The 27,056-nt window shown below is 23.8% G+C and overlaps 5 protein-coding genes and 2 non-coding genes across 7 annotated transcripts; 3 read left to right on the top strand and 4 right to left on the bottom strand.

The window, feature by feature from the left end:
• Nucleotides 1–103: 103 nt before the first annotated feature.
• On the bottom strand, nucleotides 104–2,991 carry Phum_PHUM280650 (DEAD box ATP-dependent RNA helicase, putative; the record flags this gene model as incomplete). Its single annotated transcript, XM_002426790.1, has 11 exons — nucleotides 104–112; nucleotides 191–384; nucleotides 478–771; nucleotides 846–1,070; nucleotides 1,146–1,205; nucleotides 1,280–1,452; nucleotides 1,568–1,740; nucleotides 1,808–1,995; nucleotides 2,064–2,244; nucleotides 2,352–2,463; nucleotides 2,564–2,991. 11 exons carry the CDS (start codon nucleotides 2,989–2,991, stop codon nucleotides 104–106), a joined length of 2,037 nt encoding a protein of 678 aa, XP_002426835.1.
• Nucleotides 2,992–4,189: 1,198 nt separating this feature from the next.
• On the top strand, nucleotides 4,190–5,466 carry Phum_PHUM280640 (uncharacterized protein; the record flags this gene model as incomplete). The annotated part of the gene is made up of 4 exons (XM_002426789.1): nucleotides 4,190–4,261; nucleotides 4,373–4,564; nucleotides 4,859–5,014; nucleotides 5,086–5,466. 4 exons carry the CDS (start codon nucleotides 4,190–4,192, stop codon nucleotides 5,464–5,466), a joined length of 801 nt encoding a protein of 266 aa, XP_002426834.1.
• A 286-nt stretch (nucleotides 5,467–5,752) lies between these two features.
• Nucleotides 5,753–8,141, bottom strand: Phum_PHUM280630 (Low choriolytic enzyme precursor, putative; the record flags this gene model as incomplete). The annotated part of the gene is made up of 7 exons (XM_002426788.1): nucleotides 5,753–5,930; nucleotides 6,016–6,187; nucleotides 6,251–6,505; nucleotides 7,020–7,026; nucleotides 7,345–7,361; nucleotides 7,706–7,802; nucleotides 7,986–8,141. 7 exons carry the CDS (start codon nucleotides 8,139–8,141, stop codon nucleotides 5,753–5,755), a joined length of 882 nt encoding a protein of 293 aa, XP_002426833.1.
• Nucleotides 8,142–12,329: 4,188 nt separating this feature from the next.
• On the top strand, nucleotides 12,330–13,568 carry Phum_PHUM280620 (mitochondrial deoxynucleotide carrier, putative; the record flags this gene model as incomplete). The annotated part of the gene is made up of 3 exons (XM_002426787.1): nucleotides 12,330–12,464; nucleotides 12,620–12,949; nucleotides 13,068–13,568. 3 exons carry the CDS (start codon nucleotides 12,330–12,332, stop codon nucleotides 13,566–13,568), a joined length of 966 nt encoding a protein of 321 aa, XP_002426832.1.
• Nucleotides 13,569–14,969: 1,401 nt separating this feature from the next.
• Phum_PHUM280610 (protein NUF1, putative) lies at nucleotides 14,970–21,677 on the bottom strand (the record flags this gene model as incomplete). Its single annotated transcript, XM_002426786.1, has 6 exons — nucleotides 14,970–16,354; nucleotides 19,151–19,325; nucleotides 19,444–19,856; nucleotides 20,441–20,652; nucleotides 20,739–21,270; nucleotides 21,338–21,677. The coding sequence occupies 6 exons, from the start codon at nucleotides 21,675–21,677 to the stop codon at nucleotides 14,970–14,972; spliced, it is 3,057 nt and encodes a 1,018-aa protein (XP_002426831.1).
• A 423-nt stretch (nucleotides 21,678–22,100) lies between these two features.
• Phum_PHUM280600 lies at nucleotides 22,101–22,171 on the bottom strand. Its single transcript has one exon. It is a non-coding gene; the product is annotated as a tRNA-Gly (tRNA).
• Nucleotides 22,172–23,481: 1,310 nt separating this feature from the next.
• On the top strand, nucleotides 23,482–23,553 carry Phum_PHUM280590. Its single transcript has one exon. It is a non-coding gene; the product is annotated as a tRNA-Asp (tRNA).
• The last annotated feature ends 3,503 nt before the right edge of the window (nucleotides 23,554–27,056 follow it).

Below are 27,056 nucleotides of genomic sequence, written 5' to 3'. Positions count from 1 at the left end.
CAAAAAAAAAATTAACAACTAATTAAATTATTTAAACACAATAAGTAACTTAAACGATAAAATTAATACAATTGTTCGATATAAATAAAAAAATAAACTGAGATCACACGAGCTAAAAAGAAATTTTTTTTATGTTTCCAATTGTTGATGGCCGATAACCAAAAAAAAAAAAAAATTAATAAGTGTTAACCGTCGTTGAATAACCGTAATTTTGTCTTCCGCTGTTTTGCTGTCCTCCTCCTCCTCCGCTGCAATATCCTTGATTGGTTTGATAATTATTATAATAATTTCCATGAGATTCGAATACGAAATGAGATGATGGTGACATCAAATTGTGTATGTTCGAACCTGAGGATCGAATATCGTTTTCGTAATTATTACAACCTGAAACGTATGAAAATTTTTTAATAAATCAAAAATGCCTCCAACGCTTTTCGTTATTTATTATTATTATTATTTTACCTTTAGTTTTATTACTTCTTTTCATGCCGTTCATTCTCAAAGTATTTCGAATCAAATTTCTCGAATTGGATCCTCCTCCCCGTCCACCGCCCAATCGATTTTTACTACTATTTATTATACTTTTTAAATTTTTTATGTGACCGTGATTGTTATCCGCCATTAGAGTTCGACCAACGGAATTTGTTGTTAATCCTCGATTTGTTGTCCTCGGGACTGACCTTCCAATTCCAGATTGGAAACCAGCAGAACCTTCGTGACCGGGTAAAGGTTTCGGTAAAGATTTACTGCAAAATTTCGATTTATTGGACCCTGAAAAAATTATAAATTTTTCGAACAAGTGTTTCGTTTAAATAAAAAGAGAGAGAGAGAAGATGAGGTATAACCTCCTTGTCCAATTTTAGCCATTTCGACTAATTTCGGATTGACTATTTGATCAGCTTCTTCTAAAACGTTAATTAAAGCATTTGCGTGTTTTACGTTATGGGGAGTAAAAAATGCGTAGGCGGTCCCGGTTTGTTCCGAACGTCCCGTTCGTCCTATTCTATGTATATAATCTTCAAGAGAAGATGGGTAATCGAATATAATAACAAACTTGACGTCTTCGACATCTAAAAATTTTTTTTCTAAATCAAACGTCATCGTTTTAAAATAATAACAAAAGTTCATGATAATGATTATCATACCCAATCCTCTTGCTGCAACATCGGTCGCAACCAATATGGAAGCTCTTCCATTTCTAAATTCTACAAAATAATTGAGATGATAATTAATTGTTTTAAAAATAAAATTAAAATTTATTTATTTGTTTTCGACTCACGAGTTAATACGTGGTCCCTCTCTTGTTGATTTTTATCACCGTGAATACTTAAAGCCGGCCATCCATCTTTTCTTAATATTTGAGTTATATTATCGACTTTTCTTTTTGTTTCTACAAATATAATTGTTTTATTTTCTTTTTCAGATCCTATTTCGTGAAGAAGCTGACGCAACCTTGAAAAAACAAAAGGTAAATTTTTTTTTTTTTTTTTTTTTTTTTTAAGGGAGAAACTTCACTAACTTTTGTTATATTATAATTGTATTTTTCTTAGGGAAAAAAAAACCATACTTGTTTTCTTTTTCATGTTCTTGACAAACGTCAACAATTTGTAAAATATTATGGTTTGCAGATAACTGAAGAGATCCTATGTTTAGCTGAATATAATCAGTTAAATAATCTTCTGCGAGTGCTCTAACTTCTTTAGGCCAAGTAGCTGACCACATTAAAACTTGTCGATCAGGCTGTAATTGTTTTTAAACAATCAGTACTACGAATAATAGTTAAAAAATATATATTCTCTTTTTTTACCCTTATTTGTTCCACAATTTTACGAATTTGTGGCTCAAAACCCATATCCAACATTCTATCAGCTTCATCCAACACAAGATATGTACATCGCCTTAAATTAGTAGTTCCCTTTTCTAAAAAATCAATTAATCTTCCAGGTGTAGCTATAACGATTTCCACTCCACTTTCTAAATCTCGAAACTGAGGGCCTAAACAAAAACTTTGTCATGCAAAAATGAAACTCTTTTTAAAAAAATAAAATTTCATTATATTTTACCTTTAGGAGCTCCACCAAATATGCAACTATTACGAATTCTGGTGGCTTCACCAAAATCATTGGCCACTGATTGAATTTGCTGAGCCAATTCTCGAGTTGGAGCCAATATTAGGGCTATGGGACCATCGTTTAGTTCTAATGGAGGTTGATTATGAATATGAACTATAGCTGGTAGCATATACTAAGGGGAAATAAAACCAAGTGTAACTTCTTTGCAAGAGTAGCCTTTTTTTTAATCGCAGATGAGGGCCAAACAAAATTCTACATTATATAGAAAAATCCACAAACCGCAATTGTCTTCCCTGATCCGGTTTTAGCAATGCCAACAATATCTTTTCCACTTAAGGCAATGGGCCATCCTTGAGCTTGAATAGGAGTTGGTACTGTAAATCCTTGTTTCCTGTAATTTGTTTGTTTAATTATATATTTAAAATTTGTTTTTATTATAAAATTAATAAGTTAAATTACTTTTAAAAAAAAGCAAAAATTTCTTTATTCACCTGATAACATTCATTATGTAGTCTGGAAAATTAGCTTCTTGAAACCTTGTTATAGGGTAAGGTATGTCTTTTCCTATTATAGTCATTGCCATATCATTTCTATATTGATTAATTTCATTATTCGATCTATTAGATATATCTCTGTGAGGTGTATAAAAGTTCTTTTTAAAGGGTTGAAGATTAGATAAATTCCATTTTGGTTTGGGTAATTTTTCAGAATTGTAAGTTTCATTATTAATATTATTTTTAAAATTATGTTTACATTGAAAATGATTTTTTTTTAACTTATCATTTCTAAATCCTCTGTCAAATCTATTTAAAGGTCTTCTTCCTCCACCTCTTCGTATAACTCCTCTGCTTTGTTCTCTTGACTTAAACCTAAATCGAAAAAGTTTTCGATTTAATTTTAAAAAATCAGGAAAGGGCATTGTCAAACAATAATTCACAAGGCAAAGGTTTTTGCTTTAATAAGAAATATTATTTTTTAAAAATTAAATAATTATACAGAAGATTTTTAACAATTATTAACAAATACATTCACTCAATATTTTCATCAATAATAATATAAATTAATAATTTGATTCTCAATTGTTTTAATTGTTAATTAAAACAGCTTCTTGTATGTGATTGTAATAATTTTCAAATATTTTAGTAAATTTTATAAATCTTTTGTATATTTGTACTATCACTAATGATTAAAATGCAGTGCAGTTGAAAAAAGGTAAGACATTTAAAATATTTTTCATCATTTTAAAAAATTTAAATTACAGCATTTTTGAACTAATTAATTTAAAACTGAATTGGGTGGTAAAAATAGTTTTATTAAAATTTACAATGACATAAAATTGCTAATGAAAATTAATTGATTATTAAAAAAAAAAACTAGAGAAAATAAGTAATTTTATAAAATAAAATTGTTCATTGATTACAAATAAAAACCAAGTTGAACATTATTAAAAAAAAAACATCTTAATAAAATTACATTTAAAAAAAAAAAATTAGTCCCCCAAAATATTTTTGAAAATTACTAAAAGGATTAAATTAAAAAAAAACAGTAAATCAATTGCATTAAAAAATATTCGTACTTACATAACTGAGTTTTTTTCTTAAATAAATAAAGGTAAAAAAAGAAAAATAATTTGAAATAAAATAAAACTGTGATTTAATTTTATACAAAAATAATATTTAATTGTACATAAACTAAATAAAAATAAACATTATGACAAAATGAAGGGCAAAGAATGGCTGAAATTAATCAAAAAAAAATGTTAAATGAAAAGTAATTTGCTTAAATAAATGCCGGGAGCAGACGAATTTCCAAAACCGGAAACAGAATTACTCAATAAAGCGGTTTTTTTTTTTTTTTTTTCAAAATGAATTTTTAATTTTTCCGTTAATTTTTTAAATTATTTAATTATTTAAATTTTCCCTTTATTCCCAAACCAAAAATAAAAAAAACAACAGTTAATAGTTTAAAGTCAAAATATAAATTATAAACGAATTAAAATATTATTAATTTATTTTATCATTTAAATAAAAAAGTTATTTTTACTACCCCTCCTACTATTTCCGTTTATCAATAACTACTCAATTTTATTTAGTTTTGTCAATAAAACTACGGACAAAATGGCGGTACCAGAAAATTTACGTAATAATTTATTGACTGTTTTACAAAAAACGTTAAAACTGGTGCAAAAGGTAAAGTAAAAAAATTTTTCTAAATAAAAAAATTTGAAAATAAAAAAAAAAAAAAACAAATGTACTTTCGTTATGTAAATACATATTAATTTCAATATTTATTTTAAACAGAGAGTTTATTTGCATAGAATTATTTACATAGCAAGTTATGTTCAAGATAGAAATAACGATCAAATTCAAGATAGCCGAGTTTTTAATATAACAGTAGACACGAATATTAAATTAATTAACGAAGATTATTGTGAAGATTTTTTAACGGGATTTGGATTATTTTACACTGGATATTTCATTAATATTGTTGAAGTAATTGTTTTTTTATTAATATTTAATTAATATTTCTTTATTACATTAACAATTTATTTTTTTTCAGGGTCCAGAAGAAACCATAATGAAACATTTAAAATCTTTAGTCAGTACATTGGAACATCCTGCAAAAAAAACACCGGAAGTCACAAGAATGAAAGTTTTAATTATTTGTCATCATATCAATAAGGTTTACCCTAATAAGAATTTTTTACATAAATATTGTTAATTATATACATTTCTCTTAATTATGCTCCATTAATTGATTTTTTTGTTTTTTTTTTTTTTTTTCAGAGATATTACACGACGTGGAATGGACGTACAGCAACTCCACCAGTACTTTTGGAAAAAATAGAACAAACAATTAGCGATGAAACAAAATTTCGTCATATTCAAAATTGTATTATGAAATTATACAGAATGTCAGAATATTTAAGAAATCAAACAACTGTAAGTGACATTTTTCTTTTTTTTTTTATTTAAAATCAAAATTACTTATTATTACCTTTTTTTCCATATAGAATCATTTTAAAATTGCTTTGGATAACATATCGGAATTATGTCGAAGTAATTTACCAGAATTCAATCTTTTAGACTTTTTATTAGACTGTCCAGTACTGGTAGATTTAAAAGAATACATTGAAATGTACGGATCGGTTCCCGATTACACATCATATTCCGAATCTATTTGGCCTTTGTCATCAGATTTTGTACCTCGTAATATTTTGAGCGATACAAAGCCCAAAACTCTCATAACGGCAGATAATGATAACTTTAAAGAATCTGAAGAGCTTGAAATTTTCACAGAAGAAGAGGAAATAGAGGATAAAGAGGATAAAGAGGAAAAAGACGAAAAAGATGATATAAACAAAAGATACGAAGACGTAATGGAAAAACTTTAAGAATAATTGATTATTATTATTATTATTATTATATTTAATTTCGAAAGATAATTTTTTTTTTATTTTATCGTCGCGTGAAAGTATATGAAAACAGTATAAGAATGAAACAAGCGGAAAAAGTTGGTCAAAAAGAATAAAAAAAAATTTTAAAGAAAGTTAATAATGATGAAAAAACTTTTAAAAAAAATTTTATTAAATAATATTAAAATCAAAACAAAAAATTTTCTTTTAAAATTTTATTTTGACAAAAATTATGAAAATTAATTTGACGGGGTTAGAAAAATATTCAAAGACCTAAATTTTGACAAATTCGATAATATTTTCTTTGATAATAAATATTTTTAGTGAGACATCCATATAAATCATTTATTTTTAAACAGTCAGTTTTACTCATGGCTTTTCTTTGACCCAATTTTTTAACTCCAGGCATTTTAGGAGTTATGGTAGGTTTTCCTTTTTCTTTACTGCAAACAAAAAAAAAACAAAATTTAAATTTTATTTTATTTTATACACACAATTACCTTTTTCTTTTTTTTTTTTTTTTTTTACCTAAAAAAATATTTTCCGTAATGCATTATACTATCGTAATCGTATTCAAAATTATACGTTGTATTTTCCAAACTTTGTTTATCGAAATTTACCGCCAAATCCGGTAATATATTATCGAAATGTATTTTAACAAAACGATCTCTATCAGATCTCGATTGCTCGTGAAAAATCCCTGAAAATAAATTTTCATTATAAAAAAAATTTTTTTAAATTTCAAAAAAAAAAAATTAAATACCTAAAGCATGTAATAATTCGTGTATGGATCTTCCTTCTGTTCCCAAACAATTGGGACCATTTTCATCGGGGGGTTGAAGTGAAACAATTTGCGGTCCCCCAAATTTTCCAACGAATGACCAACAACCTTTTGGATATTTTATCGGCCAAATTAAAAGAAAATCTTTTATTTTTCCATTCCATGGTACAAATTTAATACAAGTCATGTAATTGATCGTTCTTATTGCCGTGTATATGGTTACGTAGTCATCCACATCTAAATAATAAAAATTTAAATTTAAAATTTCTTTCATTTTTGTTTTAAAACAAGAGCGTTAAAGTTTCGAAACAATTTTTTTTTGTGTTATTTAATGTGATAAAAAGGTTATTGTTCGCATCAAATAAGAAAAATATTGGATATATTAAAACGTATTAAATTTTTTTTTTTTTTTTTATTAACATCTCAATAACGACGATGAAATATTTTTACGTAAATAATAATAATAATAATGATATTGAAATAAATAATAAATAATTTCATATCGAATTTTTGTGAAAACGTGATAAAAAAAAAAAAAAAAAAGGAGTAATCAATGAACTCCCACTCGTATTTTTCTCTCTTTTAACGGTTTTTGTTGTCGACGTTACTTTTTTTTTTTTAAATTTTTTTGTTTAAAAAAATACGTCATAAATGTTTAAAAAGAATTAAATGTGAGTAATAACAACTTTTACAAAAAAAAATAAAGAGTAAATGATTATTTTGTCATTAATAAAAAAAAATTTTCTAACACGAATGCCCTAAAAGAAAAAAAAAAAAATTTACACGAGGAAACAACAACGAGGGGGGAGGGGGGAGTGCGGGGGAAATCGATTTCGAATAAATAATAAAAAAATGGTAATAACATAATACTCGACACCTTCTTCTTTTTTAAATATATATGTACATAAGTATTTACAAAGGATTTTAGTTATGTATACATAATTCGTATTTAAATTTAAATACAAGTTTCAACGGTTATTTTAAATTTTTTTTAAATATAAATAATCTTGTTAATTATTGACTACACACACGAATCCGAATAAAATTTTATTTTTTTATTTTTTATTTATTAAAACCCGTAATTTTATGTAGCCTGTGACGTAAATAAAAAAAAAAAAAAAGGAATCTTTTAACGGAAAAATATATAATTTTTTGTTTTTCGCGAATAAAAAATAACGATTATAAAAATTACAAAATTAAATATTTACAAGATTCTAAAACGTTTAAATTTTAAATTATTATTATTATTATTAATCGTTCGATTAAATTATTAAAATATTCTTGAAAATATTTTCCCCTCCTATTTTTTAAAAATTATCTTAAATCGATTGCGATAATAATACGTCGTCTGTTAGTATTATTATTATTTATTTAATAATTAATGTTATTAGTTTTCTGGGGGGAAATAATAATAATAATAATAATAATAATACTTACCGTACAACGGACTTATAACGTAAGGTACTGTATTATTTGGCCAAAGTTTTTCTGGAAAAACATCCCAACGTAATCCTACTCTCCAGTAATCATAAAACTAAAAAAAAAAAAAAAATCAGAGATAATAACACTGTTATTATTATTATTATTATTATTATCTTTTGCATATTAAATTTTAATATAAAATTTTTTTATATATTTATTGCTTTAGGGTTTAAAATCATCCAAGTCGGAAAACTATTCATTTAAAGGAAAAAATGGCCGGAGGGGGGGAACTTACTTCATTCGTTAATGCCATATCACCCTGAAATAATCCAGCTCTCGTTTCTGGATCTTGTGCTCCTTCTTGTAAATCATCAATTTCGTCAAAAGTTAATCGAACATCGTCTGGAACTGGAGGATGAACGGCACTCGGTATTTTTGGTAACAATTTCATTTTGGAAAAATTTCTAAGTCTGTAATATTTCCTGTGTAACACCGTACGACTCGGTTCCATATAAATAATAATAATAATTAAAAGTATATATTTCAAAGTTATCATTTTCACAATTTATTTATTTATTAAAACTATTTCTTCATTGAACGTTTTTTTTTTTTTTTTTCTAAAAAAAATAATAATAATAAATAATCAATAACCTAAAGGGAATTTAAAATCTTTTTTTTTTTTTTTATACTTTCAGGTATACTTTCTGTTTATATTTCCGGTCAATGCCTGCCTGAATTTTTATCACGGGTAAATATTTTTTGTCTTGAGGATGAAATTGTTATTTGACACTTGAAAATACTACCTAAAACCAGTTTAACGCCTCCAATTTATATATTCACTTTATTATTATTATTATTATTATTATTATTATTATTATTATTATTATTATTATTATTATTATTATTATTATTATTATTATTATTATTATTTTAACGAAAAATTGCAAAAAAAATTTTTTTTTTACAAGCTCGAATTAGATTCGTCTTAAAACAAATTTAATCGGTTAAACCAGTTTAATTTATAATAATTTTTTTTTTTTTATCATTATTGATAAGAGATTTTATATTATTATTATTATTATTATTATTATTATTATTATTACCAATAAATTCTACGATTGCCCGACTCTAATTTTTTTTTTCTTATGGAATTTAAACTTAAATAAATATATAAGGTAATAAATAATTTGTTTAGCGCATCGTGACTTATTTATTAAAAAGAAAACTCGTTTGAAAATTAAATGTCAATTTTTTTTTTTTTTTTTAAATTGATTTATGTATTTAACAAAAAATAATTGTTTAATTAATAATATTATTTTAATAACAAAAAGACAAAAGAAAAAGAAAAAAAATGTTATACGTAAATATTTTATTAAACTAAATAACTTGTTTTGTTTTACGTCATCAATATAATTCAAGTTTCCTTTTTTTTTGGATAAATAAAAGGTTTTCCAATTATTATTATTATTATTATTATTATTATTATTATTATTATTATTATTATTATTATTATTGTTATTAAGTTTTAATCGAATGGTATTTAAATTTGTGATTAAATTTTCGTTTGAAAAAAAAATTGTTGGAAATAATTAAAAATCTTGTATAAAACAACACTTAAAGAATTAATTTTCAAAAAGAAAGAGAAAGAAAGAGAGAGAGAGAGAGAGAGAGAGATAGAAACAAATTATTTATGTTTTACATGTTGTTAAAATTAATAATGATAAAAGTCGTTACATGATTTTTAATAAACAAACGAATAAATTTTATTTAAATTTTAAAAAATAAGATGGCAGATTAAAATTTAAATTAAAACAGATGATGGGGGAGGGGGGAAAGTATTCAAAAGGATTTTTGTGAAAATTAAATTAAAAGAATAATTCTGAACTTTTGTTTGAACTTTCGTTCAGATTCTGAACTTTTTTTTTTTTTTTTTTAATAAAATTAAAATTTTGTAAGTAACGATTTACTTTTAAAAAAAAAAAAATTATTAATCGTTATAATTACTATTATTATTCCCCTTTGAACCAAGCCAAAAACGATCATTTCAAATTTAAATTATTATTATTATTATTAGGTACGTTTGTATGGGGTTAAAGTAAAAATTATTAAATTATTTTTATTACTTTTTTTCTGCTAATTTTAACTAATCAAAACCTTTGATCGTAAACAACAAAATAATCCAAAAAAAAAAAAAAAAAATTTTCGTTTTTTATTAACACCTTGTTTTTTTTTGTGTGAGAGAGAGGGGGGGGAGGGGGAAGGTAAAAAATATAAATAAATTAAAATTTTCTAGCAATGATCACCTTAAATAAAAAAAAATTTAATTTTTATACCTGTTGGTACAAAATCAAAACGTAAAGTTCATGAATCAAAAGAAAACTATTTTTTTTTAAATTTTCTTTCTCTCTCTCTCTCTTTTAAATAATAAAATTAATAATTAATTAATTATTGTTTTTTTTGTTTAAGGTTTTTGAACTTTATTATAATAATACATATATATAAATTTTTTTGTTGTAATCCAAAATAAATGGTTTTATGTAATGACATTGCTAATATCATTATTGTTACATAAAAATGATAAATGAACACGTTAACTACCTGTCACGTATGTATGTATATAAATAATATAAGAATAATTTAAAACTATTTATAAAAAAAACAATAATAATAATAATAATAATAATAATAAAATTTAAAATTTAAATCACATTCAATTGAGAACCGTTAAATACTTCATAACTCCAACAAGGAGAATTCGCCTACATAATTTATTCAATATCAAACAACACTCATAAGCTTTTATTTTATTATTCATATGAATATCATTATTATTATTATTGTTATTAATGAAATTAATTTTTTTTTATTTTAAATTTAACTCAAACAAGTGTACTCTTAATTAATAAATAAAATCAATTTGAATTGTTTAGAAAAATATTTGTATATGAAAATTTTGTTGTTTTTTTCTCACAACATTCATTTTTAATTTAATTATATTTAATATTAATATAATTATTGTGTAATTATAAATGATTAAAAATAATAATTTTAATGTTTTAAAAGTTAATGAACTGTTTGTTATCAAATTGATAATGATAATTAAGTTAAAAATGCTTGATTTTAAATTTAAACATGGCGGTTTTTTTTTGCAATGTATCTCTGATTATTATTTATTAACTATTTATTAAAACTGACTGTTTAAGGTTTAATAGAAAAGGATTAAGAACAGATTAGATTAATTAGATTAAGAATTTTTTTTTTAAATGAATAAAAATAATTTTTTGAATTTAAAAATCCAATTATAAATTAATATTAATAAAATAAAAAGTTTATGTTTCTGTTGTTTGTTATTGCTGTTGGATAATAAAAAAAAGTTATTTTAAGAGTTTCTACATATTAAATAAATAAATAAAATTAAAAATTTAATAACGAACCGAATAATTCTAGGTTTTTAAAAAAAAAAAAAAAAAAAACTTTTTGTGATGTTTAAAAAAAAAAAAAAATTTTTTTTTTGAAAAACTGGGACACAACGGCCTTTTGTCAACCCGAACCTGAGCAAACCCAAAATCAAACTGCCCAAACAGATCTTAAAGAAAAAAAAATCAGGTACGAAAAAAAAAAAAAAAAAAAAAACATGAATCAGGTTTTCCGTGATAGGTTCAGTGTCCTCTTTACGGTGAGTTCATTGTTATGTTGTCGCAATATAAAAAAAAACAAGAGAGACAGTGGGGGGCAAAAGTAGATTCATTTTTTTATTTATTGGCAATACTCCCGAAATATTTTTTTGCAAAAAATTTTCACGTTTTGAAAAAAAAAAAAAATTTTAATAAGAAAACTTTAAAATCAAACCCATACCTTATGATACCCTGATAGTATTTAATTAATTATCATAAATCTGATTTTGACTTTCTCAATCTTATATTTAGTGTCCCCCCATTTACAAACAGGAAAATATTTTAAGTCATTTTGATAAAAGTTAAATATTCAAAATTATTTTATTTTATTAAGTGAAATTCTTTATTTATTAATATAATTTTTTGTTTTAATAGTTTTAAATTTAAATTTAACTGTTGGAAATGTTTTAAATATAAAAAATTTATTATTTATTAAAATGAAAATTTTTCTCTATTTGAATGTCTGATAAATTTCAGTCCATAAGAGTTAACTCAATAAAATGTTTTTTTTTTCTTTAAATTAGCAAGAAATGAATGCTTTAAATGACTTTTATTCTTAAATAAAATTATTAATTTATTATTTATTGTAAATAAATTGTAAATTAATTTTTCTTAAAAGATTAGTGATGGTTTGTGTTAACTTGCATTAAACACAAAAAGTGGAAAAAAAATGTTTACATTAATAAATATTTTATAATTATTATAAAGTTTTATATTTATATTGTATTTTGTTACATTAAAAATATTGTAAATTATTAAAAAAATTTATTTAATGTAAAATAATTTATCAAAAATGAGAAAAAAAAAGTTAATAATAATAATGATGAAAATTTTTTTTCAGAAATTGGCGGTTTGTAAAAGTTTTACTATTATTCTATTACCACGATCTAATATCAGTATTTACATTTTTAAAATTAGGTTAGAGGTACCTTGATTAGCGGCGTGAAAACGGGGTAAAAAAAAAAATGCATAATGGTAAAAATTCACAAAATGATAAATTCACGTTAACAGGATGGGAATTTGGTTTGGCAGGAGCTTCTAGTGGAATTGTGACCAGATTTTTATGTCAACCTTTAGATGTATTAAAAATTAGATTTCAGGTTAGAATAATTTTTTTTTTTTTTTAAATTTTTTTTAAGTGAAATTTTTTAAATTATAGTTCCAAAAAAAAAAAAAAAAAAATATTGATTGAATATGTATTTGTAAAATTTTAATGTATTAATTTATTAAGTTTAATATAATTTATTTGTTTCAGCTTCAAACTACTCCGGTGAAAATAAAAAATTCAGCAAAATATAAATCGATTCTTCAAACTGTAAAAATAATGACTGCCGAAGAAGGATTAAGTTCCCTGTGGAAAGGTCATAATGCAGCTCAATTATTATCAATGGTATTCGGTGCTGTTCAATTTTCAAGTTATGAACTTTTATATGATTTTTCATCTAAAGCATGGAATAATAAATCCCCTTTAGCAAATCATATACTCCATTGTGGTTGTGGTTGTGTTGCTGGAGTTTTAGCTACAGTAGTTTCTTTCCCATTTGATGTAATCAGAACTCATCTAGTCTTCCAAGGTGAACCAAAAGTAAGATGCAAACACTATTACCACAGTAAATATTTGATTTTGTTCAATGTCGTTTAATCGATAAGGATTTGAAATTCTTTAAATATTTTTTAAATTCACCAAAAGTACTTTTTTTCAGTTGTACAAAGGTGTGATGGATGCAGCGCTTAAAATCTATCAAAAAGAAGGATTATCAGGTTATAAAAAAGGAATGACTGCTGCAATTTATCAAACTGCTCCTATGTCAGGGCTAGTATTTAGCTTTAAAGAAATGTTCAGGGAAATTTGGTTGTGGTCGATTGGAAAATTAAATTCAAAACAGACATCTTCAATATCAGCCAGCGGAATTGTAATAACAAATTTTTTAGCAGGGATTTGTGCAAAAACCGTTGTGTATCCTCTTGATTTAACAAAAAAAAGATTGCAAATTCAGGGTTTTGATAGGAATAAGGGTTGCTATAAGGAAATAATCAAATGTTCTAGTGTGATACAATGCTTTATGTTAACTATAAAAAAAGAAGGTTTTTTCGGTCTTTTCAAGGGATTATTTCCATCTCTCATGAAGGCTGGAGCTTCAACTGTAATTTATTTTACAACATATGAGTATGCTTGCGAGTTGATGATTTATGCAAAAAGGTAGTATTTTTTAATAAATAGATATTTAATATATTTTTTTTATAAAGAGTTATTTTAATAAACTCTTTGTTAGTTAATTGCTACAAAATGCAATAAGTAATTAGTTTTGAATTGTAAATAGATATTATAGTCGTTTGTAATAAAATGTACAAAATGCAAAGTTGATTATGAATATTTTTTAAGACTTGAAACGAAAAAAAAAAATTGTTAATAAAACAACACACAATTGCAGACAAAATAATTTTTTATAAAAATTAACAGTTTACAAATTATATAATGACGTAATAATTTTTTTTATATATAAAATTTGCAGTATTCTTCTAGGAAAATATTGCCAAAAAAAATTTTTCTTTTTTTTTTCTTTTGTCGATTTAATTAATATGGTTTTTCACCACCTCCAAATGGAATTGTAAATTCTTGAAATGTTTTTTATTAATTTATTATTATTATTTATTACCCTGATGTAAAACCGAGTTAAATTTTAGTTTTTTAAGAAAAAATGATTGATTGTAATTTTTTTTTTTTTTTGATATTATTTTAAAAACATTACGATTGATATTAAATTTTTTATTGTAACTTATTCAAAGTATTTATTTATTATTATTATCATGATAATGATAATAAGGGAAATGTATATTTTCATGGAATAATTGCAATAAATAATATTAAGATCATTTAATAGAATACATAAAATAATTATTGTATTATTTGTTTCGCAGGACAACAAAAAAAAAAAAAATTTTTTTTTTTTAAACGATATGTATGTGTTTATGTACATATTTATTTATAAAATTGATTTGTTAAACGTACACAAATGTATACGTTGTTTTTAAAATAATAATAATAATAATTTTTACTGCCAATTCTATCTATATAATAATAAATTTTAATAATATTGTTACCGTTATTAATATTTTTATTAAAAGTTATTAATATATATATATATATATTTAAATGGGCCACAAAATAATTTTTTTTTTTATTGTAATTTATTTATTTTTATTTTTTAATTGAAATCTCTTTTTGATTAATTTATATATTTATTATTTTAATTTTATATATTATAATTTAATATATATATTATAATATTATATGTTGTGGATCCCAATTAATTAATTATTTAATTATTAAAAAAATGAAGCCGGGTTATTTTGTTTGTTAAAATGTTTTTTTTTTTTTTTTTTTTTGTTATTTATAAATTGAAATTTATAAATGATTATTATTATTATTATTATTATTACTAGGTTTGCAAGAAGAAAATCGTACCTATGTTTTTTTTTTTTTTTTTTTTTTTTTAAATAAATTTTTATTTTAATGATTTTTTAATTATTATAAATAAATTAAAAAATTTGTAAAAATTGTAATTAAAATGTTTGTGTTTGTGTTTGTTATGAATGGAAAATGTTTAACCGTAGGAAACTGTATAACCAATGTTGACCATCAAAGCTTCTTTTAAAGGTATTTCAAGTTGTTTTTCAACATAACGCGTTAATAATGTTTTTATTCCTCTTAAAAATATGTCTTCCATTTCTCTCGATATAACTTCGTAATAATTTTGATAATCTGGAGGATTGGGTTGTGTTATTATTTGTCCACTTTGTGCAAAAAACGTATCGAATGGCCTTTGAGGAATCGGACGAATGGGTGATAAATTTTCATCTAATTCTGTTATGGTCGACACCACCGATGGACCTCTCAGAGGTTTTCCGTTAAATTGTTTGAAAGGTTTAAACGGTGGTTTTTGATTTTGCGAGAAAGGTCCTTGAGTTTGAAATACGTGATTTGCTTGTTGTGCTATTAAATTTTGCACGTGCAAAACAGCTTTTAATTTGTCTCTTTCCGACATTCTATGTCGACCACTTCCTATGAGTCTTTGCCTGTGAAAATCATTTAAATCCGTTTCTTGTTCTTCGTGTAGGCTAAACCATTTCGTGTCATCATTTGTTCTTAAATCTGGATTTAATGTTATTATTCTCACTTGCGGTTCCGTTTCATCTTCATCCATCGGTGGTAAACTCCTTGCAAAATTTTCAGGTACTCGAGATACAGTTTGTTCATCCATCGGTGGTAAACTTCTTGCAAGATTTTCAATTTTAACGTAAGAAGACATATCTTTTTCGTAACCGCCCCTAGTAAAATTATATTTCATAAAATTTTTTCTTTCTCTTTTAGGTTCTCTGTATTTATCATCCGGCATAATTTCTTCTTCTTCATTTAACACAGACCCGTCTTGTACTTCTTCCCCATAAGAATCCTCCCTTTTTTTAAATATATCATTTAATTTACATCCGTATGCGTGGACGCTTAAAAATTTCGGATCTAAAAATCTTGCTTCCGTTCTAACATCCAACCTTCGACTTCTTGCCTTCGTCGGAAAAGCATTTATACCCAAACCAGCTCTTTGTAATCTCAATGACATTTTACAAAATTCTCTCGGAATAGAATGAAGAGAACTTTTTAGAGTTTGAGTATCGTCGAGCAATTGTACCGTTCCGGAAACGGTTAAATCGTTAAAAAGTATTTTTGCCGTCATTTTATTATCGCGATTTGAAAATTGACATTTTTCAATACGAACCCAATCTCCGACTCTCGGAGTTCGAACTTTAATATCCGTTACGTACATGTCGAGCGGTAAATTTCTTAGTGTTTGATGCAAAGCATATCCGGTCAGATCAATAAAAGCCGTTGATTTTATATTTGCCTGTCGTTTTCTTAATTTTTCTAGACTTCCGTGAAGACGTGTGGTACAAAGGTTGCTGGCATCGTCAACATACTGAGAATTTACATGATCTGCAATGTAAAAAAAAAATTTTTTCCAACAAAAACTACCCCGACATCTTTAAATGACCACAAATGTAATTGAATTTTTTTTTTTTTTTTGAATTGTTTGCACTTGATTTAGTTATCGGTTCGAACAAAGTTTCAAATCATTTTTAAAAGTTTAACAAAACTTAATAATAATAATAATAATAACTTACCGGATTGTTGTGTAAGTATAAAATCAATAAAATCTCCTGATTTATTTGTCACTATTGCATTTGACAGTTGTATATTTATTAAAATCACTGCTAGTATAAACTTTATTAACATTTTTTTTTTTTTATAATGATAAAAAATAAAAATAATTCAAGTTATTCCTTTGGAAACACAATTTTCAAATGATGCAGTAGATGAAGAAGACGAGAATAAAATGTTGAGAATAAAAAATGTTTTTTTCTTTTCTTTACACTCATTAAATCAGCATTGAGTTTATAAACAATCAAAGAGAAATTGCATTGTTACTTCCATAATACCTTATAATAAATGGCCTACAGACATTTCACCAAATTAAATTTCTTTTGTTGTTGTTTTTTTTTTTTTTTTCGTGACGTTGACTGATTAAGGGTTAATATAAGGGGGGGGGGGAGAGGTTTGAGTTGTATGAAACCATTATTTTTTATTATTATTATTTATTTTTCTCGCCGAACGGTGGGGGGAGAGAATGGAAGGGGGAGACAAAGTGAAAGGATTTTTTAAAAAACCTGTTTTTTTTTTCTTATATCGTCGAATTTAAATTAATTCTTTCTTTTCTTATTATTATTATTATTATTATTATTATTTTTGTGGGGGGAAAAATTTTTATGGTACATAAAAAAACAATTTTTGTAAAAATGGTGCCAAAAATTAAAAAAAAAAAAAAAAAAATACACACAAGGTGAAATCAAAAATTGTTTAGATAAAAAAAAAAAGTAGATCAAACATTTTTATGCTCTATTTTTTTTTTTTTGTATTCGAATAATAATGATCATACGACATTTTTACGTTTTTTTTTTTTTTTTTATATGTACATTTGAATGATATAATAATACACGTTACTTATATGAAAAAAAACTTTATATTATTATACGTAGATGACGATTAATTTAAATTATTTTTTTCTTTTTACTTATTAAAAATTAAAAATAATTATTTAGACAGATGTTCTGAGGGAGGGAGGGAGGAGGAGAAGGAGAGAGGGATTTATTTTTAAATTAATCGTATATACGTTTGTCAGTCACAAATATGAAATGCAGCATTTAAAAAAAAAAGAAAAAACCAAAGTCATTCTTTCATTTGAATAGAATATAAATAAAAAGATGGATTCCTTTTTATTTATTATTTAAATTTCTTGTATCATTAAATAATTATTGATTGATTGGAAATATTATTATTATTATTATTTAGATCTTTAAAAAATAAAAAATTACAAGATTTTTTTATTTTTATTTTCCGTGTGAGAAATTATAAAATTTTTAACTTTCACTATAATTTTTTTTTTATTTTTAAATTGTTAGTTATATGTGAAATAATTATATAAAAATGAATCGTTTAAAATTCTTTTGTTTCGAGACCGCCTTTTTTTTTTTTTTTTTTAATTACAACTCACCTAAAATTTATTTCCCATTAATTATATATATAAAAAAAAAAAAAATTAACAATTGTTCACATGTTTTCTAATTTTTTTTTTGTTTTGTTTTTGTTTTTCTTTAAGGAAAATGTTCCAATGCAAAAAAATGTTAGATTTTATTTATTTTATTTATATATTTAATAAATTTTCATTTTGTAAATAACTGCACGCTTAAAACAAATTCAAAAGGTTGATTTACGAGTGTATTTTTTTACCCCTTAAGAAAAAATCGATGGAAAATAAATTATTTTTATATTTTCGTTTTAAAATTAAAATCAATAATATTTCCATTCGATTTAAATAATACTAATAATAATAATTTTAAATTGAAATTTATTTTTGTATTCTACGCACACACAAAAAAAAGAATAATGATAAAAATTAATGCATAAATTATGTATCTAAAAATAAACTAAATTATTGCTTTTTTTAAAAAAAATAACGCCTTCAAAAAATTACGTTATACTTTTTGTACAACATTTAAATATTTTAAATTGCATAATTAATTTTTTTCAATGGAATAATTTTTATTATTATTATTATTTTTTTTTTACCGTTTAAAATCGATTTTAAATATTTTAAAATATTATAAAAAAATTTATTCTATTTTATTACTTTAATCCGCCATTTTTTTTTTCTATTTTTATTTTATTTTTATGATGGCGCAGGAGAGAAAGTTATGATAACAGCAAAATTACAAATAAATTTTTATTTAACTGTATCATAACGCTAACGAAGTGTTAAAATAAAAAATTTACGAACGGTGATAATAATAATAATAATAATAATAATAAAGGAAAAAGTTAACGATAATAATACTTTCCAAGATATGTATTAATAAAAAAAATTGTTATTATTATTATTATTATCACTATTATTTTGGAAAACAATTGAAAAAAAAAAAAAATGGAGGGAAAAAAAATTGAAAAAACGTGATTTAAATGTCCCGATTTCATTTTTTTTTTTATAACGAACCACGATCAATTTATTGATCGATTTTTTTTTTTCTTGTTCATATTCTTTCTTTCTCCATGAAATTAAATAGTCACGTGACTTTTTATTTTTTTTAATTAAATAATAAGTTTTAAAAAAAAAAAATGAAAAAAATTCACATCACGCCCATAATGGACGATGAAGTTTTGTCGAATTCTCAGGTTTACCAAAAAAGAAAAAATTTTCTCTTTCTTCTTTCGTTAATATTTTTGGTAATTTTATTTTTTTTAATTTTTCTTCGGGGGGTTGCGATCTCCCCACTATTTTCCTTTCTAAAACTTTTTTCTTTTGACTCCTCAAAGCATTACTTAATTTTTTCAATAATCTATTCATTCTTTTCACCTGAAACAAACAAATAAACGAAAAAACCGTTAAATTTAAATCTTTTCTTGCCTCCCTCTTTTCCCTGCCTCTTCCCCCCTCCCCAAATGTCTTCGACGTTACTTTTTCCCAAACTCACCTCTTTTTCAGCATGTTTTGCTTCTGCCATTTCACTTTTTTGCTTTTTATAAAATTTTCTACTCGTTTCAATCATTATATCATTGGGTTGGAAATCCAATTCTAAAACCACGTTTTCGTAATGTAATTCTATTTCTTTTAACATTTTTATAAGGTTTGGATTATGTTGTGTATTCGTGGCAGCAGCAGCAGACGACCCAATAATTTCTTCGTAAGCATCTTCAACGAGTGCAGACACATTTAAATATTCATCGTTCATTATGTGATTACGAAAAAATCCATAAATTATTTCTTTTATTTTCTTTTCTTTTCTTTCGTAATTTTCTTCTTCTTCCCTTATTAATTCTTTTATATATTTTAATTCATCTTCTAAATATTTTTGATTTTTATCCAAACGATTTTTTGCTTTTTCAACTTCTAAAAAAAAAAAAATTTTTTAAAAAGTTTTTTTTATTGGGTGACAACAAATTGTTGTGACGCTTTCACGCTTTTTGATTTTCTTGTTGTTGTTGTTGTTGTTGTCGGATGTTTTTTGTTTTTTTTTCTTGTTCAAGGTAATAATACGACGACTTGGTTTGTTTGTTTGTTTGTGTGGTTGTTTACTTAATTAACCTAATTAAATTATATCTTGTGTTGTAGGAAAAGGTATAATTAAATAAACCGAACCGAAGAGAGCGTGTGTGTTAAGCGTTAAAATAAATTTTATACCTGATTTTTTTTCTTGTCGATCGTTCGAATTTAAATTTTTTTTTTTTTTTTTTTACATCATTTCAAATCACAAAATGATATTTATTATGACCCCTCCTTCCTCCCCACCCCCCTCCTCCCCCACCACCGGGGGGATCCGATTTAAATAATAAAGAAAATTCAACGCCATTTTATCGTCATCTCAAGTCATTTTCATTCAAATTCCACAATTTTCTCCATTTTTTCTTTTTTTTTTTTTTTTTGGGGGGGGGGAGTAAACAAATAAAGTGATGATAATAATAATAACTCACCCATTAATGCACGATTAGCTGGAAAATCTAATTCCGTTGTTTGTATTAAAAATTTTAAATTATTTTTTTCAATGTTCGTTATTATTGATAATATTTGTTCGGGATGAGTAAAATATAATTTCGGGCTCCGATAATTATTTATTTCTTCTGCTAGAGATTTAATTTTTTCATCTATATCGTTATTTTTTAAATTTTCTGGATTTTCTCTAAATCTAAATAAAAAACAAAAAAATTTTTTTTAAATAATAAAAAATGTTATGAGAATAAAAAGGAAGAAAAAAAAATGTGGGAAAATTACGCGTTAAACAAACAAGGATCGGAAACGGTTTTTCCGATTTGATTTTCATTTTCATAATTCGGATCATTTTCTTTCCTCCATTCCGTTGGTGAAATCAAAAATAAAAATTTCTGATACATTTTATATTTTTTCCATTGTTTGTCTAGGAAAATCAAATCCGATTCTAATTCTTTATATATATTTTTATATTTAATTAAAGTTTGTAGTTTTTCATCAGATATTTTCATTTCGTTTTGACATTTTTTTAATAAATTTTGACTCGTGACGTAATCATTTTTTAAAAAATCATCAAAATTTTGATTTAATTTTATTAAATTTTCATTTATTTCATCTTGTATATTTTTTTCTCTCTTGTATAATTCGTCCAATAAATAAATTTCATCGTAACAATATCCGGTTTTAAGTTTTGTTAAAAAACAATCTCTCAAATCTTGTAAATATTTTTTTTTATTTTTTTTCGAATTTTCTTTTATCGGTCTACCGGAAACTATTTTAAAAAAATCCGGATCTAAATCATCGGTAACGGATTTTCCTACAAAAAAAAAAAAATTAATTATTTTTATCGTGATTAACGTTAATACTAATGATAGTGTGTGTACCTGGTAGGGCAGCATCCGTTTCAGGTACAAAAAGTCTTTCTGATTTCCAATCGTAATTTATTTTTGAATTTATCGTGTGCGAATATGGTCTTAATTTTTTCTTCCTTCTTCTCATTAAATTTTCTTCTTCTATTTTTTCTTTTTTCCAATAATTTTTACAATCTTCCAAAGTTTTTAACGGTTTTGGTATTTTATATGCATTTAATAAATTTAAATTATATATTTTTAATTCTTCTTCTCGTATTTTTCTTCCGCACGTGAGATATTTTTTTTTCACCCTATTTGATATGTTACAAGTTTTGGGTCTGGGTATCAAATTGCCATATTCCATTCCCGCCATATTGTTTTTTCTTCTCTTAAAGTCTGCAAAATAATGATTTGTATCATCGTTAATTACGAGGGCAAGTAATTTAAGTAGTTATTATTTAAATGTACCATCGAAGACTCGTCTGGGTCGGTTATTAAAAAATAAATTAATTTATTTTTATCATGAATATGAATATTTATATACGAATACGTCAAGTTGACAGGTCAAATTTATATCAGAAAAAAATAACTGTAAACCTTATTAGACCCCTCCCCCTCCCCCTCCTCTCCCCATTACAGTTACTTGAAAAAGACTATTTATGAATTTTAAATGGAACTTTTTGAATTAATTAAATTTAAATAAAAAAAAATAGTAAATTAATAGTCGGTACGAGTACTAACGCATGAAAAAATTTATTTTTGTTTTTTACATTAACAAAAAAAAAAGTTGTTCGTATGCATCGGCCGGGAATCGAACCCGGGCCGCCCGCGTGGCAGGCGAGCATTCTACCACTGAACCACCGATGCGAGTGGCCTTCTACTAATTAATAAATTCTTTTAAATTGTTTATTTCTATATCATAATTTACTATGAATATGACGTAAACAAATAAATTTATTTAAATGGTCACCATTTAAAAAATTAATAATTAATAACCGTTAATGTTTTTACCAATAATCGATAAAAGGAATAATAAATTTTTTTTACTTTTAAAACAATATTTTCAAAAAAAAGATAATAATAATAATAATGAAAGCATATTGAATAAGATTAAATAAATTTTATTTAAAAAAAAAAGAAGAATCTTGTCATTGACATTTAATTAAGTTAATATTAAATGGGACAAAAAATTAATTATTCAAATACATCATTTATATAATATTAATTTTTATGTGCACATCATCATCATCATCATCATTAAATTTTACTGTATAACGGAAATTGGGTAAAAAAAAAAAAACGAGGGCGCTATGAGATTTTCAGGTTTATTAAAAAAAAAACAAAACAGGTTTTGATTTACGTATGTGTATGTACCATAATTTAAACAATTATTATTATTATTTTTCTACATTTTTTTTATTATTATTTTTACTACACAGTATTATTAACATTTATATTCTTGTTAATAATAATATTTTTTTTATAATTATTTTATTTTAAGGATTCATTTGTTAATTAAAAACTAAAATTCAATCAAAATAAGGTATGTAATGCATGGGTTATGTAAGATGTGATCCCACATAAAAAAAAATACCTATGGAAATTGAAAATTATATATATATATATATATATATATATATATATATATATATATATATATATATATCTATTTAACCATAAAATTTATGTAATTTAAACAAAAAATAAATAAATAAATAAGTTTACGTAAATTTTTAAATGACGAAATTTCGAATTTTAATCATTTTAAATAAAATTATGTAATTAAAAAAAAATTATTTTATTACTCGTTTTCAATTGAAATAATTATTATTATGATTTTTTTTGGTATTTTATTATTTTAATTAATTTAAATGTTTCGTTTTTAACAATTTGAAATATTTGAGTTTTTTAATGTTAATAAAATTGTAATATGAAGAATTTTTACCTGAAAAAAGAAAATTCTTTCTCTTATTGATCTATTTTGAAATTAATAATATTATTATTCATGTATTATTTTATAAATTTAATTTTCACTTGTAATTAAAACCATTATTGTGTGTTTTTTTTTTAATAAATAAATAATTTTTAATAATAAATAAAAATAAAAAAAAAGCACACAAGTTTTATACATTAAGTCACACTTAAATAATTAAACTTTTATCGTTTTACACAACAAGTCCTCGGTAGTATAGTGGTCAGTATCCCCGCCTGTCACGCGGGAGACCGGGGTTCGATTCCCCGCCGGGGAGGATAATTTTTTTTTTTAATTTTAAAAAAATTAATTTAATTCTTTTCTTTTTTCTTTCTCACAAGAAAACGTTTTAAATTTTTTTTTTAAAAATTTTTGTAACAAAATAAAAAAAAACAAAGTTAAATGTTTTGGGAGTAAGTAAAGTCACAGACTGGTACCACGACCGTACCAGACGAAACTATCGGATTTTATTTACTTTATAAAACTGCGTCTGTCCTTTTTTCAACTTTTTTTAAACTTTACTTCTTTTACATAAATTTAAAATGTTTTAATCAAACTAAATACCTCAGAGTGAGAGAGAGAGAAAGAAAATTATTTTCTTTTTACCCATATATAATTAAATTTATTTTCCTCTATAATTTGCGTTCGTTCGAATTTAAAAAAAAAAAATTAATTTGCAATTGAAATTAATTTTTTTTTTTCAATTGTTAAATTTTCACGACATTATCCCACATTATTATTATTATTATTTTTCACTTTGTTGTAATTTAAATTGGTGTGTTTGTACTAAAAGGATATTACAAAAGAAATAATTAATTAATTTTTTCTATAAAATTTCAAAAAAATTTTATTAATGGATTTATCGATTTGGTTTTTTTTTTGAGATAAAAAAATACGTGATTTTTGTTTAAAATTAAATTTTTTTTTTTTTTTTTTTGCTAGATGAAATTCAACAACAAGAACAAGGTCAATTGGTAAGAGTTCAACTATTATTATTATTATTATATTTTTAAAAAGGATTTTTCATTCATTTTATAAGAGAAGAAGAAGAAGAAGAAGAAATCGTGCTTTAACAAGTATCGGCCTTTCACCTACTTAATATCCCTCCATCTTTTTTTTTTTTTTCTTATATAAACTTTTTATTTTTTTTATTTTTTCTCACACGTATCCGTATCCGTCGTAAATTAACCACATCTAGGGTAAAAAAAAGAAAAAAATTCACACAAATTCTCCTTGGGGTGAAATAATAATAATATTTTTAATGAGGATGACTATTAGCTTGTGTGTTTGTGTGTGTGTGTGTGTGTGTGTGTGTGTCTGTTATTTCATAACAATTTTATTTTTAACCGTTTAAGAAATAATAATTTAAAATTATGTAACTTTCTTTCATTTAAAAAAAAAAAAAAATTTATTTTCGTTTCTCTTATCCCCCTTCTTTCCCCTCCCTTCCTTCCCCTCTCCCTCCTCGTATGTATTTTTCAATCACTTTCAATGGAAACCTTTAAAAACTTTTTTTTTTTGGAAATGTTTCACCTTTAACCCAAAAAAAAAAAAAAAAAAAAAATTTAAATAATTAATAAATTTTTATTTACATTTGCAAAATTATTAAATATTAATAAATATTTTCAAAAAAAAAAGTTATTAAAAAATAAAAAATCTTACTTGGGGACCAATTTCACAAAGGAGGTCGTCGCCATCTTTAAATAATAAACTCGAATAGATAAAAATAAAAATTTAGTTTTTTAAATTTGGTTTGAATCCAGATAATTTTTCTCTACTTTAATTTCTATAAATTCAATACGATGTCAGATTAAATATTTTTAAAGTTGGTTTTTTTCTCTTCTTCAGGTATAAAATTTTAAAAGTATAAAAGCAAAGCCTTAAACCTAAAAAAAAAAAAAAAAGGTAGAACTAAACAACATAGATGACAAGAGTAAAATAATAAAAAAAAAAAAAAAAGATTATTCGTATTTTACCTTATATATTTCTTTCCCAACTTGTTCGTCGTAAAAAGGTCCTTTTACCTGCTTGTGTGTGTGTGTCAAGCTAAAAAACACCTGAACCTGAAATAAAAACGGTTTTCTGTATTACGCGACGTTTCTCTCTCTCTCTCTTACTTTTTTCAACAAAAAAAAAATTTATTATTTTTATACGACGAAAGTTTATATCAACGACCTTTTTTTAAAAAATTTTTACAATACTAGGGTCACTAGGTGATGACTATTAATAATAATAATAATAATTAATTATTTCAAAAGTTAATATTAATTGTAAATACATTACCCCCCCCCCTTCTACACTCATATACGATTTTTAATTATACAGGTCCCTTCGAAAATTATTACAATTCATTAAAAATAAAAAATATTTATTTCAGAGACCCTTATAATAAACCTTCTAGAACCTTCTAGAAATATTTTTTAAATGTTTTAATTGACGTGAAAAGGTTCCCTTACACGTGCGTATCATTATTAATATGAAAAAAAATAGGAATGACGTCACTAGCTACCGTATTAAATACAATTCTATACGTTATCACCCTTTTTAACGTTATCACAAATCTGTTTGTTTTTGTTTGTATAATTATTATTATTTTTTTTATTTTTGTAAATATTGTAAATCCGTTAAAAAAAATCGTTTTTACTTGCTATATTATTATTATTATTTTCGTACAAATATTATAATTAATATTTTCTTATGCGTGTTATCAAAAGGTCAAGGTTTCATACAGGTTGTTTGTTACATTAATAACCTTAATAATTTTTTAAGATGAATCTCAGGTAAAATTTATTTTTATTTGATTGATTGATTGACTTTTACCTTTCATCTTATAGATTTACTTCGAAAAAAATTATTATTATTAATTTTTTTATAAAATTTTTATAAACAAAAGAATTTTTTTTTTTTTAACAACAGAGGAAAACATGAGTTACCGTTCGTTAAAATTTATTTATAAGACGTGAAAAACAACAACAATTTTATGTGAAACGAATATTAATGGAATCCGTGGAATAAAAACAAAAAACCGCACCCCTGGAATACCTGGAATAAATATCGGGTTAAAATCTTCATTCCAGTTCAATCAAAAAAATAATTAATCCCTCATTAATTAACATCAAACTCCATTACTATTATTTTTTTAAAAATTAAAAAATAATAATAATTATTAAATAGAAGTTTCATTTCACGGAATGTCTGATTTTAATTTAACAAATGATTTATTTTATTCCTATCCGAAAACCTTTGTTATTACGTAATAAAAAATTTTTTTTCTCTATGACCTTCACTAACTTATTCCATTTGGGGAGACAAAGAGAGAGAGAGAGAGAGAGATACAATATCTATGTGATTCTTTTATTTAATTAATATAAATATAATTTTTTTTTCTTATATGTTTCCATCCACGTTAAATTTTGAGAGAGAGAGAGATATTTTCATTCGATTGCTCGATATTCATTCGATATCTCGATTTTAATTCGATTATTTTACTTTTTATTAATTAATAGCTAATTAATAATTTTTTCTTTTTGGTATTAATTACGTTCGGTTAATGTTTTTAAACTTTAATAATAAATTATAAATAACAAAATTAAAAAAAAAAAATTTAGCTTTCACTTTATGCGTCATAAAATGTGTGTGTGTGTGTGTGTTATGAAAAGTAGATCAATTTATTGATGATGATAATAATAATAATAATAATAAAAACAAATAAAAGATAAAAAATTAAAATTCACTTTTTAGTACCATCATTAGTTTGGTAAACGATTTTCTATTTTTTTT

This window comes from Pediculus humanus, genomic scaffold (genome assembly GCF_000006295.1).
Source record: "Pediculus humanus corporis 1103172107665 genomic scaffold, whole genome shotgun sequence".
Classification (NCBI taxonomy): Eukaryota; Metazoa; Arthropoda; class Insecta; order Psocodea; family Pediculidae; genus Pediculus; species Pediculus humanus.
The sequence above is the reverse complement of the archived record's forward strand: the minus strand, read 5'-3'. Positions and strand labels throughout refer to the sequence as shown.